This window comes from Orycteropus afer, unplaced genomic scaffold, assembly GCF_000298275.1.
Source record: "Orycteropus afer afer isolate SDZICR_OR568_19922 unplaced genomic scaffold, OryAfe1.0 scaffold00008, whole genome shotgun sequence".
In the NCBI taxonomy this organism is placed as follows: Eukaryota; Metazoa; Chordata; class Mammalia; order Tubulidentata; family Orycteropodidae; genus Orycteropus; species Orycteropus afer.
In genome coordinates this window covers 10,281,271-10,293,141 of record NW_006921595.1, presented here as the reverse complement: position 1 = coordinate 10,293,141, position 11,871 = coordinate 10,281,271, and the positions used below count along the sequence as shown (strand labels likewise).

The 11,871-nt window shown below is 37.8% G+C and overlaps 1 protein-coding gene across 1 annotated transcript in view; it reads right to left on the bottom strand.

Annotated features, from left to right (window-relative positions):
• CUNH7orf31 (chromosome unknown C7orf31 homolog) overlaps positions 1-11,871 on the bottom strand; it is a 62,260-nt gene that overhangs the window by 16,399 nt on the left and 33,990 nt on the right. The window contains exons 3-6 of the mRNA XM_007946497.1: positions 10,536-10,607; positions 6,888-6,917; positions 5,067-5,165; positions 4,914-4,936 (exon numbers count right to left, since the gene is read on the bottom strand). Coding sequence (XP_007944688.1) covers positions 4,914-4,936; positions 5,067-5,165; positions 6,888-6,917; positions 10,536-10,607 — 224 coding nt within the window. The remainder of the gene's footprint in view (positions 1-4,913; positions 4,937-5,066; positions 5,166-6,887; positions 6,918-10,535; positions 10,608-11,871) is intronic.

Here is an 11,871-nt window from a genome sequence, read left to right as displayed (position 1 = left end):
TGCACTGGCCAGGAAGTGAACCCAGGTCTCCTGCACGGAAGGTGATTATTCTACCGCTGAACTGCTACTGCTCCCTGTATTTATATTTACCACAAGACAAAATGATATAAGATAAATCCACCACCAACAAAAAACATCGAGCAGAAGATAATCTGGATTTTACAGTGCTTAGGATGCTTCAGGAGGAATTTCTAGTTGCTTTCAACTCTTGCCCCTTGCTTTATGGGTATTAGAGGATACTCAATTATTTGTGGAATAGCTTTGGGCATTCAACTTCAACAGCGCAAAGATGCACTAAACTTTCAACTGGGTTATCTGTTTCTAAGCAATCAACTAACAAAACATACTAAACCAAACCTAACCCACTGCCATCAAGTGGATTCCGACTCACAGCGACCTCCATTGGGTTTCTGAGGTGGTAAATCTTTACAGAAGTAGACTGCCCAATCTTCCTTCCACAGAGTGGCTGATGGGTTTGAACCACCAACCTTCTGGTTAGCAGTCAGATGCCTTAGGCACTGTGCCACCAGAGCTCCTTCTAAAAAATATACATCCTGTTTATGTACATAGAACAGTTTAGAAATTAAACAGCCAAAAATAGCTAGTGCAATGAAGAAAAACAAAACACAGGGATGTATTTTTCCTGTCATCTAGGAAGGGGCAGAAGTTAAATCCTTGTGGGGGCTATCTAAACTAAGTGCTCAGGATAGAACTAGAAATTAAAGTAGAAAAAAACAAGACCAGGTAAGCTTCTGGCCTCCAAAGAAGCCTGCATGTGACAAAGGTATGGGCGCTCAGGGTGCTTAAGGGAGGAGAGCTAAAGGAAGAGTTTAAAAGATTAACTGTGATTATGATCATAATCCACAGAAGCTATGGGAAATCTGTTTAATGTCTACATTTACCAGGCCAAAATAAACATGTCTCATGATTGTTAGTGTTGGAGTCCTGTTCCAGAATTTTCCTTTTCAACACTCTTTTCTATCTAGGAATTGATAGAATAGCTTCTGTAAATGACTATATATGGTATGACTATGAAATAATGAGAATAGTTTCTGTAAGAAACATACTTTAAAATGTCTCATTATTTTTCCATCATACAATGTTTTTCAATCCCAAGCACATTTTTTTTTTTTTTTTGCCATACATTTTCAAAGGCATGTAAATCAAAGTATCAAGAAGAAACAACTTCATGGCCCTACAGCTAAAATGGCAAATTTCCTAAGGTATCTTAAGTTATGTCATGAAGCTTCCCTTTCAAACCCAAATCTCAATAAGCCATCTGACTGGCAGATTACAAACTGCTGTGGGCCAGCCCCAGATCCAGGTCTCTCCTGCTTACTCGGCACAACACACACAAACTGGACCGAATTAAATTCACTGGGCATCTTGGAGGGAAGTCTTTGAAATACCTAGCCATTCAGATGCTTAGCAAAATTCCTGGTCTTATGGATACCATAAGAAGTCTGGACTCTGGGCAAAAGTCGTTCATGAGGCTAGTCAGCTCCTTTCGTTTTTGTGTAAACTGATTGAGTTTTTTTTGTCCTTGTCATAAACTTTCTTGATTAAAGACAATTTTGAATTGGTTCTAGAGTGTAATTGCTAGTCACTAAATACTTTTTCAATTTATTTACTTTGCTTAAAAAAATGCCTCATCGTCATCGACTACAGCCCTGCGTGGTGTAAGGTCTGGTAGTGGTGCAGCCAACATAGGATCAGGTACTCCTGAATTCCAACTGACTGACTTCCTTGTGGTCCAGTGGTACCATCGCAGAAAACACTGTAGTAATTGCTCTTTCAATGAACTAGTACTAGATGAACTTTTTATTTAGAACAAAATGACTATCCTATGTTCTAAGTGTTTTTCAGTATCCAGTTCAGTGTATTCTATAGTAAACCAAGCCCCTCAAATTAATTTCCCCTTACACATCTGCTTGAAAACAAGTGAGCATTTATAGTTTAACTAAACTGCATTTGTATGAATAAAACCAAAAAAACCAAACACACTCCCTTCAAGTCAGATCCGACTCATAGTGACCGCTCTTTGGGTTTCTGAGGCATTATCACTATAGAAGTAGGTTGCCCAACCTTCCTTCTGAGGAGTGGCTGGTGGGTTTGAACTGCCAGCCTTCTGGTTAGCAGTCAAATGCCTTAGCACTACATCACCAGAGCTCCCTGTATAAATAAAGCCAGGACATACTTTTGTGCATGGAGAGAATGTTCAGTCTATTTGAGTTGGGAAAAGATAGGGTTTGCTGTGGTCTAGTGTAAGGCCAGAAAGGTTGATGGATTGAACGCTCAGCTGTTCAACAGGAAAAGACCTGGAGATTTGCTTCTGTAAAGGTAACCCAGTGTCACTGGGTCAATTCTGACTCCTAGCTTTAGGACAGAGTAGAACTGCCCTATTGGGTTTCCAAGGCTGTACATTTTACAGAAGCAGACTGCCTCCTATTTCTCCTGTGGAGTGGCTGATGGGTTTGAACTACTGACCTTTTTGGTTAGTAGCTGAATGCTTTAATCACTATACCGCCATAGCTCAGTTCTACTCTGTCCTACAGGGTCGCTATGAGTAGGAATCAACTTGATAGCAGTGCGTTTATCTGCTGTCCTAAAGATTACAGAAACATAAAGCCTATTTTCCAAGGGAAAGTCTTGCACATTCCAAGTAGGGGATAAGGAGGAAAGAGATTCTGGGAACAGTGAAGAGTGAAATAGAAAGGCTAAGTTTCAAACATTGTCCAATAACCAGGATATATTTAGTCATGAAGCATACTAGAAAGAGTTGGTAAATGGAACAAGTGGAAATATAATTGCTAATAGATTAAGTTGAAATATAATGATTATCCTAATACATGCTAATTAACTTATCTGGGCAGGAAATTCATTTTGATTCCCCTGGGTTCTTCTTGGGAGCTCTGGTGGCATAGTGTCTAAGGCATTTGACTGCTAACCAGAAGGCTGGTAGTTCAAACCCACCAACCACTCCTCGGAAGGAAGGTTGGGCAATCTACTTCCATAATGATACTGCCTTGGAAACCCAAGGAGCAGTTGCTATGAGTCAGATCCGACAGCAGTGAGTTTGGTTTTTTGGTTTGGGTTCTTCTTAGTATGTGCCAGACCGAGTTGGGAAGATGTGGGATCAGTGGGACTGAATTTTGAGCTTCTTTCTGATACCATTTCCCACATATTTGAATGTAGTTTAAGAAAATGTGGTATTACTATTTTACAAGATAGTCATAACGGTCCACTGTCTACAGAAAATTATCTCAGCAGGTAATCTGGGAGGTAGTCAGATACTGTAAATACTGAGTGAAAGGAATTATAGTCCTGGGATACTGCCTTTAATTGTTGTTAACAACAATTATAACAAGAATAAAAGACTTACATGCCAGGCACTGTGCTAAGTGCTTTAGTTGCATTCTTTATTGGAATTGTTCAACAAACTGAATACTAATATGTACCACGCCAGAGGCCAGGGCAAAGTAGCCTGATTGGGTACTAATCTGATGTTTGCAAGGACTTCCTGAACAAATGCCACTGCATTTTGTTTGCATTAAATCTTGCTTTTATTACAATATTACAAAGACATGGCTAGAAGGTAGTTTAACTTGTTAATTTAGAGAACAAGCTCTAAAGGCAAAAAACAAAACCAAACCAAATTCTAAAGGCAAAGAATCTCTCTCTCACACACATACACATACACACAACACACAATCCATAATTCCATGAGCTATTTCCTTCTGATGACTAGACCCTTTGATAGAAAGTAAATGTCCAAAATGTGTATAATATGTAGGCTTTGAAATCTTCTGGTTCCAGTCTGCAACCAGGATTTTGGCTTCCTGAAGAAGAGGTCAAAATGGGAAGGCAGGAAGGTAGGGAGAGGCCTAAATTAATTCTGATCATTTGGGATCATTGAGGCAAAGATTCTACTTCTAATGGATTCTAGAAATGTGTATTTTCTAGAAAATAGTATAAAAAACAAATATGATAATAATTGAGGAAAACACATACACACACACATATACATATATATTTACACACACACACACACACACATATACATACACTTTTTTTTATTGTGATTTGGGTGAAAGTTCACAGAGCAAATTGGTTCTCCATTCAACAATTCATACACATTTTGTTTTATGACACTGATTGCACCCCCACAATGTAACAGTACTCTTCCTATGTCCTCCCTGTGTTTACCATTTCCCTCCTTCCTTTCCTATCCCTTCCTGCCTTCGGAACTTTACCTTGGGCAAACGCTGCCCTTTTGAACTTGTATGGTTGATTGTTCCAACGAGTGTGTGCCTTCCTGGTGTTATTGTTCACCTTATAGGACTATCATTTGGCTGAAAGTTGAGCCACAGGGTGAGTTCAGTTCCTTGAAGGGTGTTTAAGGGTCAAAGTGTCAGGGGTTCTTCCAGTCTCTTATCAGACCAGGAAGCTTGGTCTTTCTTATGATTTTGAGTTTTGTTCTACAGTTTTCTCCCACTCTATATGGGATCTCCTATTGTGGTCCGTTTCAGAGCAGTCAGCAGTAGTAACTGGGTTCCACCTAGTTCTTCTGGTCTCAGGCAGGGTTGTGGAGGCTGGGGATCACATGATCCATTAGTCTTTTGGACTAATTGTAGGAAAACATATTTCACTCTAACACCTGAAAGCTATGAACTGTGTGTGTCTTAAGAAATGTATATTATGAGATTTTATTTAATTTCTTATAAATACTACAAAGATTATTTTTGCTTACTAAAAGAATTGCAAAATTATACCTTCAAAAGTGAAATAAAATTTCAATTCCCATTCAAGTTGTGGCTATAACTATATTAAATGACCAAAATATATTATCTTCCTTTATATTAGGACTATATAGAAAATAATTATGTTCTCATTAGATGATTCATAAAGATTACTTTTCACTTTGTGTTTTGAGGCCCTAAATAGAAAGGAGATCATAAAGAAAAGGCAGACTATTAAGTACTCATTTAACCACACACATACTTAATCTTAGGGATTAGGTTTGTTTTTATGAATCATTCAGCTAATGGCATGGGCTGCATCTGTACTCAATTTGCCCTATATTTTTCACCACGATGCCACACATCTCATTGAAGGGGGTATTTGAGGAGTTCAGGTCAAAGGAAGAGACTTTGGGGCTTAATGGGCTACAGGCAAAAACATGAAATTGAGAAAATAACCCAATAAAAAAAGGTTTTACTTTTCATCTTGCTAAGAAAATAATTTGAAAAGCTGACATAGTTTTTAAACATACAAACAAACAAAAACACTAGGGCTGACCATTAATATGCTTTTGAGCATGTATTTTCTTTTAACTCAGTTTTTAAAATTCACCTTACTATTTTCAGTTAAGATTGGTAGAGTACTCCAGGAGCCCTGAGTGCACCAAGTACCCAGATCTTGGTTTCTAATATTATTCTCCTGTAAAAGGAACCAGGGCTTTTTAGAGAAAAGGTTGATTCTAGCACTAAGACAGGAAATATACTAGATAAGCCTGGAGCATTCTGTAGTACTGAAAATTAAGAAAGTGCTAAAAAAAAAATGTCTCACAACGAGGGGTATGACAAAGGGATTTAGGAGCCAGCTGAAAGAACCCCCAGTGACTGCCTTGAACAACACAGTACAGTGGTATCGGGTTGTAACCAAAAACCAAACTCACTGCCATTGCGTCAGATCCAACTCACAGAGAGCCCTCACAGAGAGCCCTCCTCGGTTTCCGAGGCTGTATCACTACAGAGGTAGATTGCCCAACCTTCCTTCCGAGGAGTGGCTGATGGGTTTGAACCGCCAGCCTTCTCGTTATCAGTCATGTGCCTTAGGCACTATCCCACCAGAGCTCCTATGTAAACCCAAGTATAAATAAATATGTATGAGCTCATAGTCATAGGAATATATGATTGAATAAATAAGTAAATGGAGGAGATCAGCAGACATATCTCCTATGCAGAAGAATTCCAAATAATTTATGTAGGTATTCTTCCTCAAGGAGGTGGAACCTAACTCCAGATTCCTTAAGTGTGGCTGTGCATAGTGACTTCTTCCAAAGAATACACTGCAGCAAGTGGGAAACAAAGAGTAACTTTATAGTGGAGAAACCTATTAAATACTACCTCAGTCAGAGCCAGATGGTCAAGGTCAACATCAACAGTGCTAAGTTATGCCGGTAGTATGTACCCTTGATATGACATGAGGAAAATCACACTTTTCCTCTGTAGTCTTCCTCCTAAAACCCATTACCTCAGTCTAATCATGAGAAATACATCAGACAAATCCTAGTTGAGGGATAGTCTACAAATACTTGACTAATAATTCTGAAAACTGCCCAGGCCATCCATAAATAAGGAAAATCTGAGGAATTGTTACAACCAAGAGAGATGGAAGGATTCCTTAAATCAAACATTATATTGAATGTCATACAGTATTCTAGATGGGGCTCTGGACCAGAAAAAAAGAACATTAGGGAAAAACTCAGGGAATAATAAAATGTGCATTTAAATTAGCAATAATGTATTAAGATTGATCCATTAGTTGTGAGAAATGTACCATGTTAATCTAAGATGTTAACAGGGGAAATGGTATGGGGTACACAGAAACTCTCTGTACTATTGTCTCAAAAATTTTATAACTCCAAAACTGTTCTAAAACAAAATATTAGGAAAAAAACAAAAGATTGGCAAGAGATATAATTGGAGTAAATCAATAATACTGTTACCTTGGACTTGTACCAGCCTCTCCTCCCAATTGTTTAAACAAAAAAAAAAGAGCTTTCATGAAGTCTCATTTGTCCTCATACATTCTAAGACCTAGAATATATCAATTTTTTTTTTTCTTGATTATAACATAGAAAGAAATTTAAGTTGTATACTTACTCTACCATAGCACTAGGTGGTTTGGGAATCCTAGAACAGAAATAGGAAACAAGGATTTTAAAAAGTATATATTTCTATTATAAAGTTGCTTAAAAATAAAGATGTATCCCATTTTCAAACTACAGTGTCATTAAGATAAAATTTGTGATTGATCTTCTGATAATAAATACTGACGAGACAGAAAAATCTGATTATTTCCATATCTAAGTTGTCTATTGATCGATTTATTTCCTATTCCATTTATTCTAACTCTGTCCTACTCACCACGCTTTTATTGGTAGTGAAGGTACAGGGGCCAACTACAAATGATAAAAGTGCTCTGGTTCTCACTGACATTCACTTTCATACTTGGGCAGCAGCCAGAGTGCTCTGACCGAGCCTGGCACCACACCTGTGATGCAATTACATGACGTAAAGTGATGTGAGTGTGACCTGGTTAGAGCAGAGATGTAAGTACTGCGTGTGCTTTCTCCCTTTGCCCAAATTGCTGATGCCCCGTGATATTAAATGCTGCCAGTCAATGGAGAGGCTGCAGTAAAACTGTCCAAATTCCTGGAAGCATGCTTTTTCTGAACGAGTTCATTCCCAGGCTGTGTTTACTAATTACTCTGAGCTTTGCCAAGAAATTATACTGCAGCCCTGGAACAAAGTCTATACTTGACAAGAACAACCAACCGTTTACATGTGATTTTAATAATGAATTTTAGCTTTTGGAAAGAAGATTCTGAGGTCTCAGACATGAAGAAGGAACAGAATGTTATCGGCTTCATAGTAAAAATCAGTAAAATTGAATATATTGTTTAATTTTATTATAAGTTCCTTCTAGCTAGAGGAAACTGGTATATAAGCTATACAATTTTATTATCCTATAATATATTATTAACACACAATTCACATGAACCATTAAAGGTTTATATATTTATTTAGACTCTGAGCTTGTGGGCTTGGAACTAAAAACAGCACGTCCTGTCTTCCAGATGTATTTCTGGTAGTGTTGGGGGCTGGGGAGGCAATGAATATAGCAATCCAAGACATCTAGAGTTACTAGATTGGCTACTACATATAAAGCATTAAATTGGTGTATAAAATTATTCTAAAGTGACAAATTTAGCTATGATATTGACAATATGTCTAAAATTGATTTGATCCAAAAATGAAAAAAAAAATTATTATTTTTTTTTTAAAAAAAAACTCAAAGAAATCAACAAATGCTCAGATATATCATTTCTTTAACCTGAACTGGTCCTTATCTGGTTTGCAAATTTCACTAATCTCAAAATGCCACATCTTTCTTTTGTGGAGAAAGCTGATGGGTTTGAATGGCGGACTTTCTCCATTAACAGTGGAGGGGGGCTTAACCACTGCACCACCAGGGCTCCTTACATATGTCGTGTTGTTGTTGTTGTTATGTGCCGTCAAGCCGGCCCCAACTCATAGCGACCCCTCCTTGGGTTTCCGAGGCAGTATCACTACGGAAGTAGGATTGCCCAACCTTCCTTCCGAGGAGTGGCTGGTGCTCCTTACATATAGTCTACCAAAAAAAAAATACAAAATCTCACTGCCTTAGTGTCAATTCGACTCAAAGCAACTCCTCCTTGGGCTTCCGAGGCAGTATCTCTATGGAAGTAGATTACCCAATCTTCCTTCTGAGGAGTAGCTAGTAGGTTTGAACCCCCAGTCTTCCGGTTAGCAGTCAAATGCCTTAGGCACTACGCCAGCAGAGCTCCAGGCATATGGTCTAGCAATGACAAATTTCATGTCTTTTTGGCTCCCTCTAGTGGCCCAACTCTATATAACTTCTTACCTATTAATATGGGAGCTCTGGTGGCATAGTGCCTAAGGCATTTGACTGCTAACCAGAAGACTGGAGGTTCAAACCTACCAGCCACTCCTCAGAAGGAAGACTGGGCTATCTACTTCCGTAGTGATACCGCCTCAGAAACCCGTGGATGGGTCGCTAAGAGTTGGAGATGACTCGATGGCACATAACAACAACAACAACAACCTATTAATAAAACTCAAAAAACGTGCAGTGGGTTAAAATGCTCAGCTGCTGACTGAAAGAAAAAAAGGTCTACAGTTTGAACTCACCAGCCCAGTCCTGCAAGAGAAAGATGTGGCCATCTGTTTCCATAAAGTTTTATAGCCTTGGAAACCCTATGGTGCAGTTGTACACTGTCTTACAGGCTACTTATGAGTCAAAAGGAGCTCTGCTGGGTAGGCGTTTGACTGCTAACCAGAAGGTAGGAAGTTCATACCCACTAGCCACTCTGCATAAAGATTTACTGCCTCAGAAACCCAGGGGGTGGCTATGAGTTGGAATGGACTTGATGGCAGTGAGTTTTTGTTTATTTACAAGTCAAAATCTACTCGATGGCAATGGGTAACAATTCTAACTATTAGAAGTGATATTTTCATTGTTACTTCAATAGTATCAGTGTTTTATCTTCATCTGAAAATTAAAAGTAAGTTTTTATTTTTAATACATATGAGTAAAAAATAATTCAATATACTGGAAAATAATACCACTATAAGCAAAAAAGGAGCTCTGGTAGCACAGTGCCTAAGGCACTTGACTGCTAACCAGAAGGCTGGCGGTTCAAACCCACCAGCCACTCCTCGGAAGGCAGGTTAGGCAATCTACTTCCGCAGTGATACTGCCTCGGAAACCCAAGGAGGGGCTGCTATGAGTTGGGTCCAACTCGATGGCACATAACAACAACAACATGAGCAAAGAATAAATTAACAACCAGTCTTCCTTATTCAAAGGAGCTCTGTTGGGCCAGTGGGTAAGGCATTTGGCTGCTAACCAGAAGGTCAACAATTCAAACCCACCAGCTACTCTCTGGGAAGAAGATGAGACAATCTGCTTCTGTAAAGATTTACAGATGCTACTTGATGGCAATGGGTTTAGTTTATTCCTTATTCAAGGAGCCCTGGTGACACAGTAGTTAGGAACTCAGCTGCCAACTGACAGGTCAACATTTCAAACCCACCAGCTGCTCTGCAGGAGAAAGATGTCAGTCTGTTTCCACAAAGACTTACAGTTTTAGAAACTTGTGGGGCAGTTCTACTCTGTTCCATAGGGTTGCCTATGTCCCATAGGGTTGGAATTGACTTGATAGCAGTAGCTTATTACAATGATAGTAAGCTATTATTCCTTATTCAAAACTGAGAAGACTAAGGGAGTAATTTTATTAGGACTTCTTTGTAGATGTCATAACAAACTGCTCTAATAAATTTTTGATTAAAAAAATTTTTGAGGGCCACTGTGAAATTTTCAATGAACCTTTAAAAAAATGTTATGAATTCTTGTATACTAGGGTTGAGGTAGTAGGTCAAAGGTAGGGAAATAGACCAACATGACCTGTGTAAATTCCTTCCAACATTACTTGTTCATATTTTATATTTTTTTCTTGGCTTATTTAAATGTCACAAATTATTAGTGGGTTTGTTTTGGTTGGCTTGGTTTTGATTGATCTTGGATTCTGGTTTAATGATCTTTATTAAAAAAAATAACAATTTTGTTTCTCTAAAAATTCTCATTTCAAGTCTTTTTATTTATCATATAACTTATTTCCACTTAAAAACGTTATTCGGTCTCATATATATATGTAATATATATATATAAAGAACTCCCAAACTTACAAACAATCATTTCCATAGATGTCACTTTTCTTGTTCTGTGTCAAATAATAGAATTGTTCAATAGGAAGTTTTCTGAAAGAAAAGATTAAATTACACATTGAAAAAATTAACAAAGTGTAGTAGTGAGACAGTAAAAGACATATATATATATATGGAAATTATATATAAAACCTAACCAAATTCATGCCATTGAGTCAACTCTGACTCATAGCGACCTCCTTTGGGGTTTTTTTTTTTTTTTAAAGATTTTTCTTTTAAAAGTCAAAAGCTAAAAGGAAATTTAATAATATCAAAGTTAAAATAAAAACCTTTTGTAAGACAAAGAACACAATAAGCAAAGCTAAAATAAAACGAAGACTGGAAGTAATACTTGAAATAGAGATAATAGATAAAAGATACATAGAACATATAGAGAACTAATAAAAATCTACAGGAAACAAAGACTCAGTATAAAATGGGCAAAGTCTAAGAACAGAAAAGGAAATATAAATGGCCAGTAAACATAAGACAAAAAACATGTTCACCTAACCATATCTAGAGAAATGTATACTGATACACAAAATATCCTTTTATACTCATGAGATCACCAAAAATTATATAGTTTTATAATGTAATGGAATTGGCTGACTGTGGGGAAATAGATGCTTTTAGATTCTGATACAAGAATATAAAGTATTTGGGCAACTACTAAAATCTACGAAAATTAAAAACATTCACGTACCGTTGTTAGGTGCAGCTGAGTTGATTTCGACCTGGAGCCACCCCATGTGCAACAGAACAAACACTTGGTCCTACACCATCCTCACAATTGTTGCTACGATTGAGCCCGTGGTTGCAGCCACTGTCCTTTTTCGCTGACTCTCCACTTTACTCAGTATCATAGCCTTCTCCAGGGACTGGTCCCTTCTGACAGTATCACCAAAATATGACAGATGACATCCTGCCATTCTTTCTTCTTAAGGAGCATTGTGACTGTACTTCCTCTAAAACAGATTTGTTCGGTCTTCTGGCAGACCATGGGACATTCAATATTCTTTGCCAATACCACAACTCAAATGCATCAATTCCTCTTGGATCTCCTTATTCATTATCCTGCTCTCACATGAATATGAGGCAAATGAAAATACCATGGCTTGCTTGGGTCAGGCACACCTCAGTCTTCAAAATTACAAAAGAGATCTTTTGTAGCAGATTTGCCCAGTGCAATATGTCATCTTATTTCTTGACTGCTGCTTTCATGGGTGTTGATTATGAATCAAGTAAAATGAAACCCCTAACTCTTTCAATCTTCTCTTCATTTATCTTGATGTTGCTTATTGGTCCAGTTGTGAGGATT